The sequence below is a fragment of the Lytechinus pictus genome, chromosome 2 (genome assembly GCF_037042905.1).
Source record: "Lytechinus pictus isolate F3 Inbred chromosome 2, Lp3.0, whole genome shotgun sequence".
Classification (NCBI taxonomy): domain Eukaryota; kingdom Metazoa; phylum Echinodermata; class Echinoidea; order Temnopleuroida; family Toxopneustidae; genus Lytechinus; species Lytechinus pictus.
Genome location: NC_087246.1, coordinates 60,240,864 through 60,260,387, shown reverse-complemented (window position 1 = coordinate 60,260,387; position 19,524 = coordinate 60,240,864). Strand labels below are relative to the sequence as shown.

General features: G+C 36.5%; 1 protein-coding gene across 1 annotated transcript; it reads right to left on the bottom strand.

Annotated features, from left to right (window-relative positions):
* Positions 1 to 391: 391 nt before the first annotated feature.
* LOC135153247 (protein crumbs-like) lies at positions 392 to 16,268 on the bottom strand. The gene is made up of 8 exons (XM_064095707.1): positions 16,103 to 16,268; positions 12,190 to 12,244; positions 10,282 to 10,461; positions 9,755 to 9,862; positions 6,648 to 6,755; positions 5,924 to 6,214; positions 1,842 to 1,927; positions 392 to 412 (listed from the first exon to the last, which is right to left on the bottom strand). Exons 1-8 carry the CDS (start codon positions 16,175 to 16,177, stop codon positions 392 to 394), a joined length of 924 nt encoding a protein of 307 aa, XP_063951777.1. The 5' UTR covers positions 16,178 to 16,268.
* Positions 16,269 to 19,524: the final 3,256 nt, after the last annotated feature.

The following is a 19,524-nucleotide window of genomic DNA, read 5'->3' as shown; positions in this document are numbered from 1 at the left end:
AAATGCAGCAATTATCACCTTAATGACACAAGATATGATATATTTCGCAAGAAATCATTTCCAGACAATATTTCACTCATCATGCTCATACAACGCAATTATACTTATATGTAATTTAGTCAAGCAAAGCCAAACTGTCAAAACTCTCTGTCCCAATTTACAATGTACATAATACTTTTAGAACCTATGGCGGCCATTTTGAAATTCAAAGTACAATATTTATTACCTAATATGTGATATAAATGATTAATTAGAAAGCATGTTTTCAGACAATATTTTACTCATACACCACAGTTATATGCATTCTATGGTTCTAACTCTTGTGAAAATTACTGTTTTCCTAATCGCATTTTACATAATTCACTTGGGCTTTTGGTGGCCATTTTGAATTCTAAAATACAGCATCTAACACCTACGTGGCAGAAGAAATGAAAATCATGTTTTCAGATAATATTTCACCCATACAGCAGAATATGCAGTTCATTGTCAAGCAAAATCCTAATTCTGTCAAAATTATCTTTCATCGTAGGCCCCTACATAGTACGGTTAGGGCCTAATATAAGGCGGCCATTTTTAATTTCAAAATACAGCATTTATCTCATGCATGACAAAAGAAATGATACGTGTCGCTAGAAAACATGTTTTCAGATATTGTATTACTCGTGGGTCAAAATTACATGCATTTAATGGTTCTTACTCTTGTGAAAATTAGTTTCCCCTTTGGCTTTGTACATATTTACCGATAGTGCCACTTTTCTAGTAGTTTCAAAAATAATACAGTATTAATTACCTACATGGCGAAGGAAATGATATCTTAGAAAACATGTCAGATATTGTTTCACTAATATATCACAATTATAGGAATATTATAGTCGTTCCAAATCAAACAAGGTTTAGTCCATTTTCTATGGGCCTAGCCTGGACTAATAATGATTGCCAGATTTGGTACAATAACTTGGGTTTGATTGCTTGAGACTTCAACGGTCGCCCTTGAAGAGCAAAATATAGGCCCTCATTCAAAATGTACCCAGTTTTGAATAAATAATTACTGTGGAAAAATCTGGAATATTTAGCCTGGACTATAAATTATTGAAAGACAGACATTATTGAAAATTTTATGAGGCAGAATCAATGTTTCTTTGCAAACAGAAAAGGAGTGAACACGTTTAAGCTATTATGCTTATCTTCTGAGAGCAAAGCGTTCAGACTTTGCTATCTCGGCTTGGCACATCATAATTGAGAGATATTTTGAATATAAACACGCTCTTAATTCATCATACTGCTATCGTTTATTCCTCCTCTATGATAACTTGACATACCAGTGCTCTCTTATAATGGCAGTACTTGTCATGCATCTTACCGTCAGCCATGTTAAAGGGGAAGTTCACCCTGAAAAAAACTTTCGTGTAAAAATAGCAGAAAAAATAGTAAAAAATATTGGTGAAGGTTTGAGGAAAATCCGTTAAAGAATAAGAAAGTTATTAGAGTTCAAAGTTTTGGATTTGTGACGTCATAAACGAGCAGCTGCCCCATGTGTTATGTAATATAAAATGCATGAATTTCAAATTTTATATGGTTCCTGATGACTTAATTTTGTTTTCTATTCATGATCGGGTGTGAAATGATTTGTCTATTGATATACAAAAGATACAGTAAAAACCATTTCCAATTTTCTGAGAAAATGACATTTCATTGATTTTTTACCATTCGCTATGTAGGAATGCTGCTCGCATATGACGTCACAAATCAAATAATTGAAATTCTAATAACTTTTTAATTATTTGATGAATTTTTCTCAAACCTTCGGCAACATTTTTTATTATTTTTTCTGCTATTTTTACAATAAACTTTTTGTCAGGGTGAACTTCCCCTTTAAAGGAAATACAGTCTTCATTATCGCCATTGGTAGGCTCATCAACACCCCAGTCTGTTTAGAAAAGAGAGCCGATAATAGTGCTGAGTGATATTTTCAATATTTTCGAAATTATATGCGGCATTAAAACAACATTGAATATTGATAATGGTTTCAGGATTGAGTGAATCTCCCATTTCTACAGATACATTTTTTTATATATAAATTATGCATTATATATTGTCTGACTACAAAAATGTACCATTATTGAGTAAATTTCTTCATATTTTTTCATATATTTCGTTGAATATAATTTTAAATGTATATATACGACAATGATTTGCATTGTTGATGTTTGTTAAATGTATATTATCAATTTGCATTAAAATTTATGTTCTGATGGAAATAAAACTAAATTTGAATTGTGTTGATATAGCCCGGTAATACGATATGACCAATTCATTAATGATTTTGAAAAGTTGTTGTGTATTGCTCAGAACAGTTGGTACCCATAATTTATGCTCGTTTTTCATGGACAGGCACCGATTAAAGCCATTATTTCCTCCATTACGTCCCTGCTTTCACGGAATAACATGCTTATAATGAACGTATATAATTAATTTTCAGACTCATATTATCAAATTAAATATCGACCAGCACTGGCCGAAAGGATTGTTCTCTGGAAAGAATTTGCCTTGCAACAAACAAAACTGTTTCTACATGTTGTTTTATGATTTTTTTTTTAATACGTCATTAAGATCACAGGATAGGATCAGGATAGAGACTTCAATTGCCATTTCTGTTTCTTCAACCCCGCCCTTTCCCGAACAGGAAACAAAATGATTATAAATTGATTTATTACTAATTTGTCTATTTGTTCTATTTATTTTATTTACTTATTAATTATTTCATGTCGGTGTTTTTCTTTCTGTTCGTTATTTCTTTTTTTTTGTCAAACAATAAGAAAAAAAAATCTAATTTCATTTGGTTAACACCTCTCTGCAACGATGCAGTCTTTAATGTATTTATTATTATGACAGATTTCATATTTATTAAAAAGAAAAATGACGTGAAATCCATCGGACATATCCTCATCAATATATGCATGGGATCATTTAATTCTTTAAATCATGATTCCCGGTTAATTCAAATCATGTCATTGCTAGTATGAAATGAGCGCATATCTGACATCTAGACATGGGTATGCTAGAATTCCTCACAGATGGTTCATATTTTATAGGGAATTGCGTTACATAAAAAAAAATAGGATTTTTCGTTCCACGACGTACGAAGGGTTCAAAAACACAGTAAATGTACTGAAAATGTCCGAGACAGATGGGGTCTTTGTCGAAAAATGGTAAACCGGAACAGCAGTTTCGTCCAAAGTTTTGACGTTGATGGAGAAATTTGTCCAGAGTCAAGGACGAAACTGCTTTATTATTATTCACCAATTTTTGACAAAGACTTCTAGGTTATTCTTTGTCATGAAGGGTGTTTGACAATACATTTCATATGTCGGCTTGAACCCTCCGTACGTCGTGGAGCAGAACTCATCTGTTGTTCCAGAGAATGCAAAATACTACACTAGGGTTTTATGAAACAATACTACTCCTTTCCGTCTTCTGCATATTCATGATATTTAGACAGAGTTTGGGAAATTCACACTCTAGATTTATATACAAGCACTGGCGGATCCAGGGGGCGCCCCCCCCCCTTTTGAGAAGGAAAATTAAAATTTGTAATGTGAAAATGCCATTAAAGCTGGTGTGTCCCCCTCTTTTGAAATTGAAGACTTTTATTTTTTTTTGCTTGTCAATTTTTTTCGGGTACAAAATATTCTTAATTTGTGGTTGAATTTTTTTTTTTGCGTGTCAAAATTTTCCTCCGAAAAATTTGCCCCCCCCCCCCCTTTTGGGAAATCCTGGATCCGCCCCTGTATACAAGCCATTGCCTGTATGGACATGGTCGACTTAATGTTAGTGTACTATTTAAAGTTCTCGGATATATTCCCTTCCTGTAATTTAAAGTCCCCGTCTTTATTTTAATAGCGTATATTTATAGCATCCACTTCACAGACGCTTTCTACAACGTTCAGAATCTATTAAAAATATCCCGTCAAATCAAAATGGATAGATTAGAGGCCATTGTCGAAAGTTAATGTACTGGGACATCACATCGGACTGGACAAAATGAAACAATACTACTCCTTTCCGTCTTCTGCATATTCATGATATTTAGACAGAGTTTGGGAAATTCACATTCTAGATTTATATACAAGCACTGGCGGATCCAGGGGGGCGCCCCCCCCCCCTTTTGAGAAGGAAAATTACAATTTGTAATGTAAAAATGCCATTAAAGCAGGTGTGTCCCCCTCTTTTGAAATTGAAGACTTTTATTTTTTTTTGCTTGTCAATTTTTTTCGGGTACGAAATATTTTTAATTTGTGGTTGAATTTTTTTTTTTGCGTGTCAAAATTTTCCTCCGAAAAATTTGCCCCCCCCTTTTTTTGGAAATCCTGGATCCGCCCCTGTATACAAGCCATTGCCTGTATGGACATGGTCGACTTAATGTTAGTGTACTATTTAAAGTTCTCGGATATATTCCCTTCCTGTAATTTAAAGTCCCCGTCTTTATTTTAATAGCGTATATTTATAGCATCCACTTCACAGACGCTTTCTACAACGTTCAGAATCTATTAAAAATATCCCGTCAAATCAAAATGGATAGATTAGAGGCCATTGTCGAAAGTTGTTGGACTGGGACATCACATCGGACTGGACAAAATGAAACAATACTACTCCTTTCCGTCTTCTGCATATTCATGATATTTAGACAGAGTTTGGGAAATTCACATTCTAGATTTATATACAAGCACTGGCGGATCCAGGGGGGCGCCCCCCCCCCTTTTTGAGAAGGAAAATTACAATTTGTAATGTAAAAATGCCATTAAAGCAGGTGTGTCCCCCTCTTTTGAAATTGAAGACTTTTATTTTTTTTTGCTTGTCAATTTTTTTCGGGTACGAAATATTCTTAATTTGTGGTTGAATTTTTTTTTTTGCGTGTCAAAATTTTCCTCCGAAAAATTTGCCCCCCCCCCTTTTTTTGAAAATCCTGGATCCGCCCCTGTATACAAGCCATTGCCTGTATGGACGTGGTCGACTTAATGTTAGTGTACTATTTAAAGTTCTCGGATATATTCCCTTCCTGTAATTTAAAGTCCCCGTCTTTATTTTAATAGCGTATATTTATAGCATCCACTTCACAGACGCTTTCTACAACGCTCAGAATCTATTAAAGATATCCCGTCAAATCAAAATGGATAGATTAGAGGCCATTGTCGAAAGTTGTTGGACTGGGACATCACATCGGACTGGACAAAATTCCATCAAAATCGGATGTCAAAGAAAGGTTTTACATTTTAAGATTTTGCTTGATTTTGTAATGCAAATGAGGGTACCGACTCACTATTTATTTTGTATTTCACTTTCATGGCCATGGGAAGCGGGGGTGCAAGATTTTCCTAGGGGGTGCTACATGTATTATTCTCCATAGGCAACACCCCTGGAATTCTGTTAGGCTAGGTGTGGAAAACTTAGATTGAAATGACGTACATTTTTCAGTAAAACCTTTCGCTTGTCAAATTTCTCTGGACCAAAATGACCTTCGTTATGTACTGATTTTTTTATTTATTTTTTTGCTTTTCAAATTTACATCAGCGCCCCCAATAAAAATATCGTTCCCAGGGCCCTGTTCATTTAATGAAAATTATATTATTTTCATTTCTTTTCTATAACAAACTTTATTCCTCATTGAACATGCCACTGCAATTGCTGAAACTTGTTTTGATTCAGTGAAAAGTTTCCTTTAAATGGAATCTCCCCAAAAATGAAATATAGTTTAATTCACACATTAAAACACAAACGAAAAGGTGATTAGGCGAAATTTGAAGATGTTGTAACTTTTTTTATTTTACATCCGAGTTTCATTGATGAAATTTCATTCAGCGTTATATATTTCCTCTCTCTCTCTCTTTGTGTTAATGGGATGGACTCTCCCGTTAATCTAACTTACTCCGGTAGTGACTAATCATTGTTCTTCCTCTGTCGTTGTAGCAAACAAATGATTCGCCCGTTCTTTCACAGTTTAGCCACAGCCAAATAGCAGTAATTAGAGGCTTTAGAACGTCATGCTCTTCATTGCTCTCTATGAACACCAAGGAGGGGTCCTCCATCATTCCGTTACCCATCGCAACAGCATCCAATCCATTACAGTAGTCATACGCTATTGGGAAAGAGATCTTGTTGCTAGGATCCACTACCAGGAAACATTTTGTGGTCGCATATACCCAATTGGCTGGGCACACTTTATGGTGGGAGAATAAAAACGTGGTAAAATTGTGTCACAGCATTTCAAAATTAGCTATATTATGTAGAACAACTTTTCGAGAATGACATTTCCCTGTTTTTTTTCCAATTAGATAAATAATTAATTATTTTTTTAGATGATGTTAAGGAAGCTTGCCTGGTATACCAATCTGCGATATCCAACTCTAATAAGAAACCACTGCATAGACCTGGTGAAACGAATTGCAGGTTACGTACATTTTCAATTTTTCTGTTCATTTTATTTTCAATGTTCAGTTGACCCTTTGCCAAATACCAAACACGACTGAACAATTTGTTTATTATTCATTACATTCCCGGGGTTCACACTGCCCCTGGCTTACCAAGGGGACGGTTGATCTCTGATCTGGACTACCCCTTTAAAGTTTATACTATAACCAACACGTACTTACAGGCAATCTCACATTTCATTCCAAGATATCCTCCTAGACAGGTGCAGCTATACCCAACATATGCGTCCTTGCATGTCCCACCATTTTGACACGGATTGGAAGAACAATCTTCAAAAAAGACAAAGAACAATTTAACTTTGTGGTGTATATTTATTTTTGAGTTCTTTGATGTTGATATAAGGTGGATCGTGAATTGATTTATGTAATGTTTTTATAAAGTCATTCTAGGTGGGGCTTAATTAAATTAAAGGGAAAACTGGTGTACAGGTGGGGGTCTTAGAGGGCCATGCCCCCCCCCCCTAAAAAAAGGGGGGCTTTACGACCAATAAAAAAGGGAGAAATGTAAAAAAAACGGCTAATGGTGAAATATCACAAATTTAGGTTTCTGTATTAAGAACGCAGAAATTTTAACTCGCTCGCAACTTTACATGGATTTACGCCCAAACGCCATATGATTTCTGACCCCTCGAAAAATTAGTTTTGGCTCATTATGCCAAAAAACAAAACAAACTAAGAATTATCTAAGATTTTCTCGTAAATTAATCTCAAGTTCTGTTAAAAATAATGCTTAAATTTTAATTATTTAAGAAAATGGAAGAAAGAGGATTTAAACTTGAAAATGATAGATAATATGTCTGTTAGAATCATAATAAATCACTGATATTTCTCGTTTTTTTTTTTCTGGGACCCACTGTATAATTCTATGACACAGATGTTTCATTCATTCCCTCTTCTTCCAGACATACTCATAGGTGGATTCGGGGGGGGATTAGGGGCGCCACTCGACCCGCACGACCCCCACCCCTGCCAACAGGGACCTGGGAACGATTTTTTCAGTGGGGGTGCTGAAATCTCTCCTCAGAGGTGGGGGGGGGGGGACAGACACAATTGAGTTTAACATAATTACACATACCACACACACACACATATATATAAATATACATATATATGACAGTCACTTCTTGGCTTTCTTCTTATAAAAGAACATAAATATATAATTAGATAATTCGAGCGCGAAGCGCGAGCTATTTTTTGTGGAAATTTCATGTATTTTGTCCTGAAAATTGAACATTTTGAGCAATGTTTGTGGTCCAAGATGCGTATGTAACAAATAATAATTGTGAGCGCGAGCAGATATTTTGTTATATACGCTCTGGCCTGATCGAAAGGGACGTGTTATAAGGACTGTTTTGCAGTTACCCATGAAGACGATACATATATCAACAATCAAATAATGCGAGCGCGAAGTGCGACCTGAAAAATTTGACATTCCGACCTAAATACTGGACATTCTAAGCACGTTTTTTTAATTATGAGCAGGATAGGTATATTTACAATTGATGCGAGCGCGAAGCGCGAGCGGAAACAAAATTGAGATTTCAGACCAAAAAAACGAGAGATTCTAAGAACTTTTCTAATCATGATGAGTATAGGTATAAAACTATACAATTGATGCAAGCGCGTAGCGCGAGCGGAAATAAAAATGAGATTTCAAACCTAACTTGAAACGAGACATCTTATGCACTTTTCTAATCATGAACAGGATAGGTATATAACTATACAATTGATGCGAGCGCAAAGCGCGAGCGGAAACAAAATTGAGATTTCAGACCTGAAAACGGGACATTCCATTCATGTTTTGTAAATCAAGAAAATGATGGGTAATTGGATATATTCTTAAATTAATAATGTGAGCGCGAAGCGCGAGCAGAAATTTTTTGATATTCTGATCTGAAACTCCACACTGAATGTAAAATGGTTTGAACAGATAAAGAAAACTCAGACGAACATAAGAATAAAGATTTGATTAAAATCAGACAAGGAATCACAGTTATTGCATTTTAAAGATTAGCATTATTCCCCACTTTTGTATTTTATTATATAAAATTAGGTTTATTCAATATTTTCCTTTCAAGAACCAAAACAGTTGAATTGACAACTGATTTAGTCCATTAGATATTCTTTGCTGCAACTTATTTCATTATAAGGGAGACATATCATTCATTCTGGTATGAAAAAAATGAAACAATTTTGATTCCACAAGGAACAGCTAGGATAGTGGGGATGTGACAGCATCAGCCCACCTATTAAATATTCATGACGACATGCATATCACCATTTTCATAAAAATATTGCTAAACTTTAGAATTAAATAACTTAACTAATCGTTATCAGATTTTGATAAAATTTATTTATTTTGATAAAATGTATTTGATATAAATATTTTCAGCCCGGAGTACCCCCCCCCCCCCCCCAAATCAAGCTGGTGAAGCTGCGTATCTGAATAAAACATGCGTGCGCGTGTTTAGAGTTAGACCTATATAGTATCTGGGCATTCTAAATACATTTTTTATGATAAAAATCAATAATGCGAGCGCGAAGCGCGAGCAGAAAACATTTGCTATTCCGATCTGAAAGAGGGTGAATTTAAACACTATTTCAAGTAATGTGTCAGAAAATTCTGAAGTGGGGGGGGGGGGTTCTACAAAACGTCGTTCATTTTCATTACATTTCTGTCATTTATCATACCTACCACTAGATTTCCAGGAGGTGCGCTGCCTATATATATGGAAAATAACGCACGCAGCACCCCCAAATTTTGGGGTTGCTTCACCCCGAACACCCCCGCTTCCCAGCCCGTAGGGCCATGGGGCAGGGCGAAAAAAAGACTGTGAAATTTGATTTCTATTACTTGTAATTTTTGTATACAATACACGGGCGGTCGGGCGCGCGCTCACTTGATTCGACATAAAACCTGGAAGTTTCAACCACCCCAGTGTGTATCACGTATTGCGCGCGACTACGTCTGTATCGGAGTGGAGTGGCTGCCCCGCTGGAGCTTGATTGAGTCGCGTTATAAAGGAGGGATGTTATTGGAATATGTGAAAGACTATATAAATGATTTGCGATTGCCTGATGTGATAATTATGTACATTATAACATATTAAAAAAAATACAGGGGGAACCTAATTTCGTGGGGGTGCTGCCTATGGAAAATAATACACGCAGCACCCCCAGGATAATTTTTGGGGGTGCTTCAGCACCCCCAGCACCCCCGCTTCTCAGGTCCCTGCCTGCCAAAACCTTGATCCGCCTATGATACTTACAGCGAATCTCACAATTTACTCCATGGTATCCTCCCGGGCATGTGCAGCTATAGCCAACATATTCTTCCTCGCACGTGCCACCATTTTGACACGGATTAGGGTGACAATCTTTAAAGAACAAAGCACAAACTCTGTGGTGTATATTTTAGTTCTTTGATGTTGATATGAGGTGATTCACGTATCTATTGATGAAAATTTATAAAATCACATTTGTTGTTAGGACCCAATAAGGGATATTATTATAGAGTTCTATGACACATATCTCTCATCCCTTTTTCCTTCTTACAACCCTTTATTTTTTTTTTATGTTGATCAATTCGGGGGAAATAAAATGAGGCAACAGTAAACTGACGGCTGAGAAAGTATTGATTCATTTCAGAACAATTTTGCAAATGTAGTCCAACTTATTTTTATAAATTTATATGCAAGTTTTAGATTTTATGGGATCCACCTTTAATCCATTTTGTCCTTTTTTCGTGTTTTTTGTTTTCTATATCTAGAAATCATTTTTGTTTATGACATCTTACCTGGGTGAGCGCAATACAAGTTGACTTTGTCCCGTACTTCTTCTCGCACTCTGGCGTGATATTCTGGGTGATCACGTGTTAAATACTTTGCGACAAACTGAACCAATTCACCAGTGTGCTCTGAGATTTGATAGGGGCATGCATTCCGAGGTATTGACTGACACGTTTCACTTCCAAATACTATTGATAAATCGGGAATGAACAATGAAGCGAAGAACGAAGAGGATGAGTGTAGTTGTAGTAAAATGAAAAAAGCTGAAAGTGTAAAGAGGAGTAAGATGAATAAGAAGAAGAAGGAGGAGAAGAAGAAGAAGAAGAAGAAAGAAGAAAGAAAATAAAGAGACAATGAATATAATATACAAAGACAAAATAAAAAAAGAGGAGAAGAAGAAAAAAAGAAAAGGAGAAGTATGAAACAGAGGGAGGGGTACATAAAACTAATGAAACTATGAGACATTCGGCAATTAGGTCAGTTGCACGGTCCTCTTCATTATCGACCCTCATAATTCATTCATATGACGCTTCAATTCATTTAACAAATAGTGATTAAGAAACTATATAGTTTGTAACCAGTGGTGTAACTACGGAGGCTTTCCCCACCCCCCCTCCATCGGCTGGCAAAAACGGAGGAAAATGATAAAAAGAGGGAGAAAGAAAAAGAAACGAAGTGGAAGAAGAAGAAATTTTAATACATTATGCTATATTATACTATATTGTATTACATGTATATTGTATTTATCATATATATTATATGAAATAACAAAAAAAATCATAACTTTATGAAACATAGGGTCTATGTGTTCTGTTGTACTAAAACATCCCGTTTTTAAATCAATATACACCAAATATATTTCCTCGTACTTCGAGTTATTATTGTTTCATGTAAGGCTCCTCTTCAGCAGGGTCCTGGGAACGATTTATAGAGTGGGGGTGCTGATGTAAATTAGAAAAGCAAAAAAGAAAGAAAAAAAGGGTTTTACTCCAAAAAGAAGGTAATATGGATTATATTTATCTATTTTTCTCACCTTCCAGAATTTCGGGATATGCTGCCTATGTAACATAATACACGCAGCACCCCCAAGGAAAATATTGGGGGTGCTGAAGCACCCCAGCACCCCGCTTCCCAGGGCCATGCTCTTCAGCAGGTCTGAATTTCATTATTTTCAGCTCACGCTTCGCGTTCGCAATATTTGATTAGTGAGATACATATAATATTCATGATTACAATGACTACAACAAGTACTTCATATGTTTAGGTGTAATTCAAACAAAATCAGCAAGCGCTTAGCGCTCGTATTAGGTGACTATGGTGAGATAATGTATGCTCTTCATGAATTCCTAAAAAATAGACCATTAAATGTCCTTGTTTGGGGTCAATATATACAAAATTTTCAGCTCACGCTTGCATTGTTTGTTTAGTGAGACAGGTACGTATCATGATTACAAAAAAAATGCTTATAATGTCCATTTCTGAGTTCTCAATATAAAACAATTTCAGCTCGTGCTTCGCGCTCGCATTATTTGATCAGTGAGATATATATCCGTTTAAGGGCACAGTCCTTGAAATACACTATTATGTCAGTATACCTGGTAATTGAGCGCGCTTCGCGCGCCCACTAAAAAATTCAAAATGTTTGCTGGTGCCCCCCCCCCCCAATGCTGCGACCCACGGTACGCCACTTTTTATAACTATAGCATAAAGACACAAGCCTTTGGTTTGCCAATGAGGAGGGAACGGAAGGGCATGAAGGGGGCACTGCCATTACAATGTGTATATCATGCGTATGCATATACTTCTAAAGTGGACTCTTAACAAGCAATGATATGACGTTAGATTTCCCCAAACATAATAGGGGGAAAATCCCAAGATATATGATCAGCGGCAAAGTCTGAAAATGGATAGCTTACCGTTAAGATGCTGATTGAGTATGGTGATCACCACGACTGTGAGCTTTGAGTAATTCTTAAAGGGGAAATAGACATGAATAATTAAAATATAAATTAAAAATTAATGTGTGGTCTAGTGGTTAAAGCATTGGACTCATTATTGAAAGGTTGTGAGTTCAAATCCCAGCTCTGTCATTATCTCCACTTTAACCAAAAGGCCCGAGAGTAATTTCTGTCGCCTGTAATGGTCAGCCACTATGACAGATTAACCTAGACGTAAAATGTTTCATAATTTATGTAAGTTATATATCAGCTTGGCGTTGATGCGGCAGAAAGCTGCTGTACCGAGTTCCTACGGGAGTTACCTCGACATAAACATAAACAGATATCATTTATGATGAGAATATCAAGAATGATAGCAGTGCCAAAAAAACCTGGCTATTTCTATTGAAAGCGAGTAATAACCATGTACTACATAACAATAATGATGATGATAATAATAATGATTATTATTATCATTTTAAGTATTATGGGAAAAGGTGCAAAAAATATCACCTTTTATTATAATTTGCACCAAGCATGCCAATAAATGCCCGTTTGCAACCTAGGAGGTGCAACTTTTAATGTTGATAATACTTCACTTTATTATGGTTTATCTCTGTACCTGTAAGGGTGATGATGTAGCTAACTGCACGCTTTAAAGTGCACAAAATGAGCATAATTAAACTCATTAGAACCATTTGGGGTATTGTAATTGTACTAACCCCAAGGGTTTGGATTTGAACCCCTATTTCTGAGTGTGTGTCCAGATTTTAGGTCGGAATATGAAAAAAATTCAGCTCGTGCTGCTATATCGCATTATTTTAATGAATAGATATATATAAGCCTATGTATCCTGTTCGTAGTCGCTGCAAACAGTCCTCATCAGGACCCTTTTTAGGACAGTGGGCCTATATAAACATTTTGAGCTCTAGCATAATTTGTTTGTGTTGTTTGTGTTGATACGCATCCTGTTCATGCTTACAAAAAAAATGCTCAGAATGTTTGATTTTTAGGTTTAAACATATAAAATACACATAAAATTTGAGCTCGAGCTTCGGGCTCGCATTATTTATTTGATATAATGACATAAATCTCCATTATCTTTTTGTAACAATAAAGCTAATTAGTTTTCAGTAAGAACTACCCATCGAAAACAACAAAAATTATTAAAATATTCCAAAAATTTGAGCTCGCGCTTCGCACGCGCATAATTACTTTGTTATTAGTTCGACAGGCATCCTGTTCGTCCCGTCCGCGTTGATGTCAAAATAAATGAACAGGTGAGTACTCAGCTACAGGGTATCAGCTGATTCTCCAAACATTCTGTACTCTAAATCTAACAGCAAATCTTGATGTGTTATTTTACGAAGCTGTTGGCTGTAAATAATATATTGACCAACTTTTTAAACACCTCCACCTCTTCAGAATAATTTACTCTGCAGTGGTGTAGAATTTTCCCTGTTGAAGATACAAGCCTTTTGACGCGTTTTTTTGTGTTTTCAAAAGCACATTTACTCCAACATAAATGCTGATATTTTGGAAAGAAGCAAATAAACCCCCAATTTTCAATCTTAACACCTCTTTAGTAAACCTTTCTCTACAACTATGCGAAAATTGGTGAAAATGGCATGGGTTTTAAATAAAGTGCGTCATTTATTTTACTTCTTCAATTTATCTTTTTTTAAAGATAGGTTTTTGTCGCCTTTTACACTTTATGTTTAAAATTGAAGGTGCTACTACTCTTTAAAGCGCAAACGAACAGCAATATGAGTGGATTGCTTATCTTATAATTCTGAACTATAATGTAAAATGTGGTAAAATTTAGATGGATTTTGACTGAGTAATAAAGGTTTACACTCAACGTTGTGATCTCGTGGGGTTTAAAAACGACAAAAAAATATTGCGTATTTCTCGAGACCTTGCTATGGGTGAACTTCAAAGCTTGAGAGCAAAAAATCAAGCACATGAACCCAAGTTAATTTTTGCATATTTTGAATAATCAGGTGCTAAAGTAACTCTGTGCAAATTTTTTTGAAAATGACATGGATTTTATTTCAACTGTGGAACGTCATTAAACACATAAAATACCAAAAATTTTGAGATCGCGCTTCGGGCTCGCATTACCTATTTGGTCTTATGACATAAATCTCCCTTATCTTTTTGTAAGAATAAAGCTAATTAGTGTTCGGTTAGGACTACTTTATCAAAAACAACAAAAATCAGATTTAGAGCAAAATTGCCCATGGGTTAACTCCGAACTGGTCTCACGTTGGGGCGGTCTCCTTTCAACATGTTCAAAGTGGGATGTTCTTTAGTCTATATATGCCAGAATGTTTGTTGGGTGATCTTATCGGGGGAGTTGTCCTCCCTGGGAAACTGTGTTGCCAAACACCAGGCGACACTTAAACTAACCATTTTCATGTACTTCCCCTTATAGACCAGTTGTGATGAGCCCCAACTCACGTACGAATGACTTCAATATCCGCAGATGATATTAAAACAGATAGTTTTGTGCACTTTGATCAGGCACTCACAAAGTAACGTAGGTTCCTCATGACTCGCTTTTAATACCCTTTTGAAAATTGAAAAACTTCTGGAATGGACCGCGAGTGCAGCTATATGTAGGGCATTCCAATAAATGCATCAAATTTTCAGCGATGAACAACTGGATACGAGCTTTTCTATCCGCCTGCATTCAATGGGGCTGTATAAATTTAGTGTTGCTATATCACACAACCCTGTTTTATATCAGTAGTTTTAAGATTTTGGTACAACAGACCTCATGCTCAGATGGTATCTCCGAACTGGCTTAACATTTCTACTATAATAGGCCCAATATGGAAATGAACATGAAGGTGTCCTTGGTAGCATCACACGCTTACATCACTTCGACATTGTAATTACATTTTGTGGTTGCTATTTCCACATAAAACTAATATCACAATGACATTGGCAACACATATCTCGTTAATTCCATCAGAATGTTCCCTTTGTTCAGTTCTACACAGATGAATGGATGGATGGCCGGATGCGGAATGTAAGCAAGGCCAATGAATAATTCCCGGGAACAATTATTTTTCACTTTGACAGGGACCTGGGAACAATTTTTTTAGTGGGGGTGCTGAAATCTCTCCTCAAAGGTGGGGGGGAGGAGGGAACACAATTGAGTTTTCCATAATTACACACACACACCTCTAAGGACACCACACACACACACCCACCAACCCCCCCCCCCCACACACACACACACACACACCCACCAACCCCCCCCCCCCCCCACACACACATATATATATATATATATATATATACATACATATATATGACAGTCACTTCTTATAAAAGAACACAGATAAATAATTAGATAACTCGAGCGCGAAGCGCGAGCTATTTTTTTTTTTTTGGGGGGGGGAAATTTCATGTTTTTGTCCTGTAAAATTGAACATTTTGAGCAATGTTTGTGGTCCTGAACAAGATGCATATGTAACAAATAATAACTGCGAACGTGATCAGTACGAGCAGATATTTTTTATATACGCTCTGGTCTGATCGAAATGGAAGTGTTAAAGGACTGTTTGCAGTTACCCATTAAGACGATACATATATCAACAATCAAATAATGCGAGCGCGAAACAAATAATCATTATTTATAAATAATAGGATGTCGAACTATTATTATTTACAAATAATGAAGTATTACTTGGAATTATATATAAATAATTAGAAATGTTATTTTATATAATAGTAATTATTTACAAATAGAATGTAAATTATATATAAATAATAGTTATTATTTAATGAATAATGATTATGTAACAAATAATTGTTCTATATAATATTGGTACAATCGGCGTCTCATATGTAACGTGGGATCTAACTCAGCTCGACTCACGTTAGCTTGCTCCATGCTACCGATGCACGTCGTGTCCGACCGCGGCCGGGTCCGGCCGCCTTGGGGCCATTGCATGCAGGCATGTCCGCATATGGGAATGATACGATGTAATATCGATGTGGCAGATATGGCAAGTTCCGACTCGGAGTCCTCGTATAAGACACAGTAGAAGTCCGGATCTATTCTAAGTTAGTTGAGCCACATGGCTGATTTGCTTGTTTGTTATGTTAAAACAGTAGTCGAGTACATCTTATTTAAGGCACTTGCCGGCTTAAAACGAAACTCGAATTTCAATTTCATTTTATTTTCCCAGCGTGTTTGTCCCATTGAAGACACCGTTAGAAAAAAATCGCACCGAAATGAAAAAAAATCGCCAAAAATAAAAAACGCGTGTGATTACCAACGCGACGCGAGTGATTACGAACGCGAGTGAATATAATAAGCCCGGTAAAGTGCACGCGGAGCGTGCCAACACTAACAGAGCGCGAAGTTTTTTATATCTCATCAATTTCAAATCAAAAGAAGGCATCTCATGCGTCTCTAGTTAAGTACCCTTATCAACTCGAATATTGACTTGCTATTAAAAAAAATACTTTTCTAAAGAAATTATGAGCGCCCGAAATATGGGAAAAGATTGAGGAATTTAAAATAACTCCTCTTACCAAGCGAAGCGCGGAAGCTGAAAACGTTTTATAAAAATATAGAGAACCAGCTAGGTGCGGATCCAGGAGGGGGCCGAGGCGGCCCCGGCCCCCCTATTTTTTGACAACCTACAGAAAAAGTGTACTATAAGAAAAACACTAAAGAAAAGTAGGAAAGAGGTATTATACCCAGGATGTGTAATTTACAACCTCGTAACGGCCGGCCCGACCCCGAAAGGAAACAAGAAAAGGGTGAGGGGAAGAATTGGAAAAAAAACTTTATAAAAAAAATTCGCTCGCTCTTCGCGCTCGCATTGCCTGTGCCAATGAATCCCATTCAAGAGGATTAAATGACACTTATATATCCAGATCTGAAATCAATTTGCACACAATATTTTAGCTCGCACATCAAGCTTTAATTATTTTGTTTGTTTTACACAAATTGTTTATATCAAAATGTTCAGCTCGCGCTGCGCGCTCGCATTGTTTGATTTGTGAGTTACCTATCCTCTTTGGAAATTCTTACCAAAATTTGTCAAAATGCTCCTTTATCATGTCAGTATATAAAAAAATTGAGCTTGTGCTTCGCGCTCGCATTTAATTGTTTGAGACACGCAGCTTTTTCTGTATTTAAATAAACACGCGCTTAGACTGTCCAGTTTTCAGGTATATCAAAAAATTTTGAGCTCGCGCTTGGCACTCTCATTATTTAAATGGTGATACTTGTATCCTCTTCATTAATCACTAAAAACAGTCCTAATTGAGTCTCTTTTCACGTTACTATGATAAAATTTCGGCTCGCGCTTCGCGCTCGCATTGTTTAGTTGGATACTTATCTTTTTCATGATTATAAAATCTCCTCAGAATCTTCAGGTCTAAGGACATAAAATATCAAAGAATTTGAGCTCGCGCTTCGCGCTCGCATTATATATTAAGACCACATGAGATACCTTATCTTGTTTATAACAATAAAAACTAACATATACTTAAAACTTCAGTCTCTAGTTAGGACTACCCCCTGTGAACCCCCCCCCCCAAAAAAAAAAAAAAAAAAAAAAAATCAGATTATAGCGGCCAATCGAGAAAAATGTTAATGAAAATATTTTTCGGCCCCCCCCCCCTATAGGCGAAAGCTGGATCCGCCCCTGAGAACAGAAATGATAGGCCTACAATATTGTGCCTACCTTGGTCACATAAGATTTGATTGTTAAAAGTTTATATTTCGTCAACTCAAGTCGCAAAACAGAGTAGAAGACGGGTATTTAAAAAAAAGGAAATAGGCCCTATTCCTTCCCGCGAATGGCATTGAAGCTCTGAATTTTAGAAATTTCTCTGAAACTTTAACCTGTTCTAAATTTGATATTCCTTAAATTATATATAACTCGATCAAGAAGAAAAACGAGCTCAAAATGTGAAAGGGATGGTGCAAGCTAGAAGAGGGACTTTTCCTTTCCCATGCTCGTGGAAACCTCTGTGATTTATTTTGGAAGAAAAAAAATTGTGTAATTTCGCTCAAATTAAGCTAGCGCTTCCTTTTGTTTCTTCTTCTTCTTTGGGTATACTGCCCAACGCCCCATAATGGGAGCCAACCGGGCAGGAAGTGCGCAGATGTTAATGGCACGGAGAGAGAAGATGCTTTTTTAGTCTTTGCTTTGCTTTGTGTAGATTTGAAGTACGTTTCGCTTGAAGGTTTCTATGTTCTTGATTTCAGTGGTTGGGGGTGTGAGGGAGTTCCAGTCTGGGATGGTTCTTGGAATGAACGAATACTTGTAACAGTTTTTGTTGGTTGAGATGGGAATGAAGCTTATGGATGAAGATAAGTGATAATCAAAATGTCAAATCAATGGCGCAAAACAGAGATGGATGTGCAGCGATATAGAATAAAGTTCCATCATAGAGCTATTAACAGACTTTTGCATATAGCACGGCACGAATTTAATATGCTTCCCCCTTTGAGCAGATACTTTGCCAAAAAAACTGCTTGCTGAAAAGCGGAACAAAAATAGCATTTGGGGACTCGGGGATCGAGTGACGGTATAAAAGTTTACCCTCTCTGAACAGAAAACAGAAGAGCCGAAATTTTTTGTGTGCAATTTAAAAAAAATACTTTTCATACTCTTTACACCCATGTATACTTTATGAATTCTGGCAAGATTGCAATTCTAATGGCCGGGAGGGGGAAAAACGGAGTAGAAAAAAAGGTGTGGGAAACAAAGGGGAAAGGCAATTCTGATATTTTTTCCGTCGCGCGGAGCGCTGACGCCAAATTTTGTATGAAGAGAGAGAACATCTCGTTTAGGTTTGTATTTTTTTTGACAAAAAAGAAAGAAAAAACAATAAAGCTGTACCCAGTACAGTGGCGTAGCTACGGGGGGGGCGGGGGGGGGGCACGTACCCCCCCCCCCCCCCAGGTGCCCCCCTGAAAAAAATTGGCAGAGCAAAATAAAAGAAAAAAAGGGAGAAAGAAGAAAAGAAAAAAAGAAAAAAAGAAGAAAGACAGAATAAAAAGAAGAAGAGGAAAATAAGAGGAGGAAGACGAGTTAATGAAATAATGTGAGGGGAAGACTTGCAAAAAAATCTTTCATGTTACCATATAAAATGTTTGCTTGCGCTTCGCGCCAGAATTGCCTGTTCGATGAGATTCATATCTTGCTCAATAGGCTGATATGAAGCAAGTTTTGAATTCAATATATAAAACATATTTCATTTCAGAAATCGAACTTTCATTATTTTGTTTGATTTACAAATTGATTTTAAAAGTGCTCTGTAAAAAAATTATGT

Bases quoted from the DNA above. Each gene is read 5' to 3' on its own strand.
- LOC135153247 (XM_064095707.1), bottom strand. From the start codon at position 16,177: ATGCAATGGCCCCAAGGCGGCCGGACCCGGCCGCGGTCGGACACGACG. The intron at 9,863-10,281 runs GTAAGATGTCAT...TGTTCTTTAAAG, and splicing joins CTTGTATTGCGCTCACCCAG to ATTGTCACCCTAATCCGTGT. The intron at 413-1,841 runs GTAAAAATAGCA...TCTGCCACGTAG, and splicing joins ACCCTGACAAAAAGTTTATT to GTGTTAGATGCTGTATTTTA.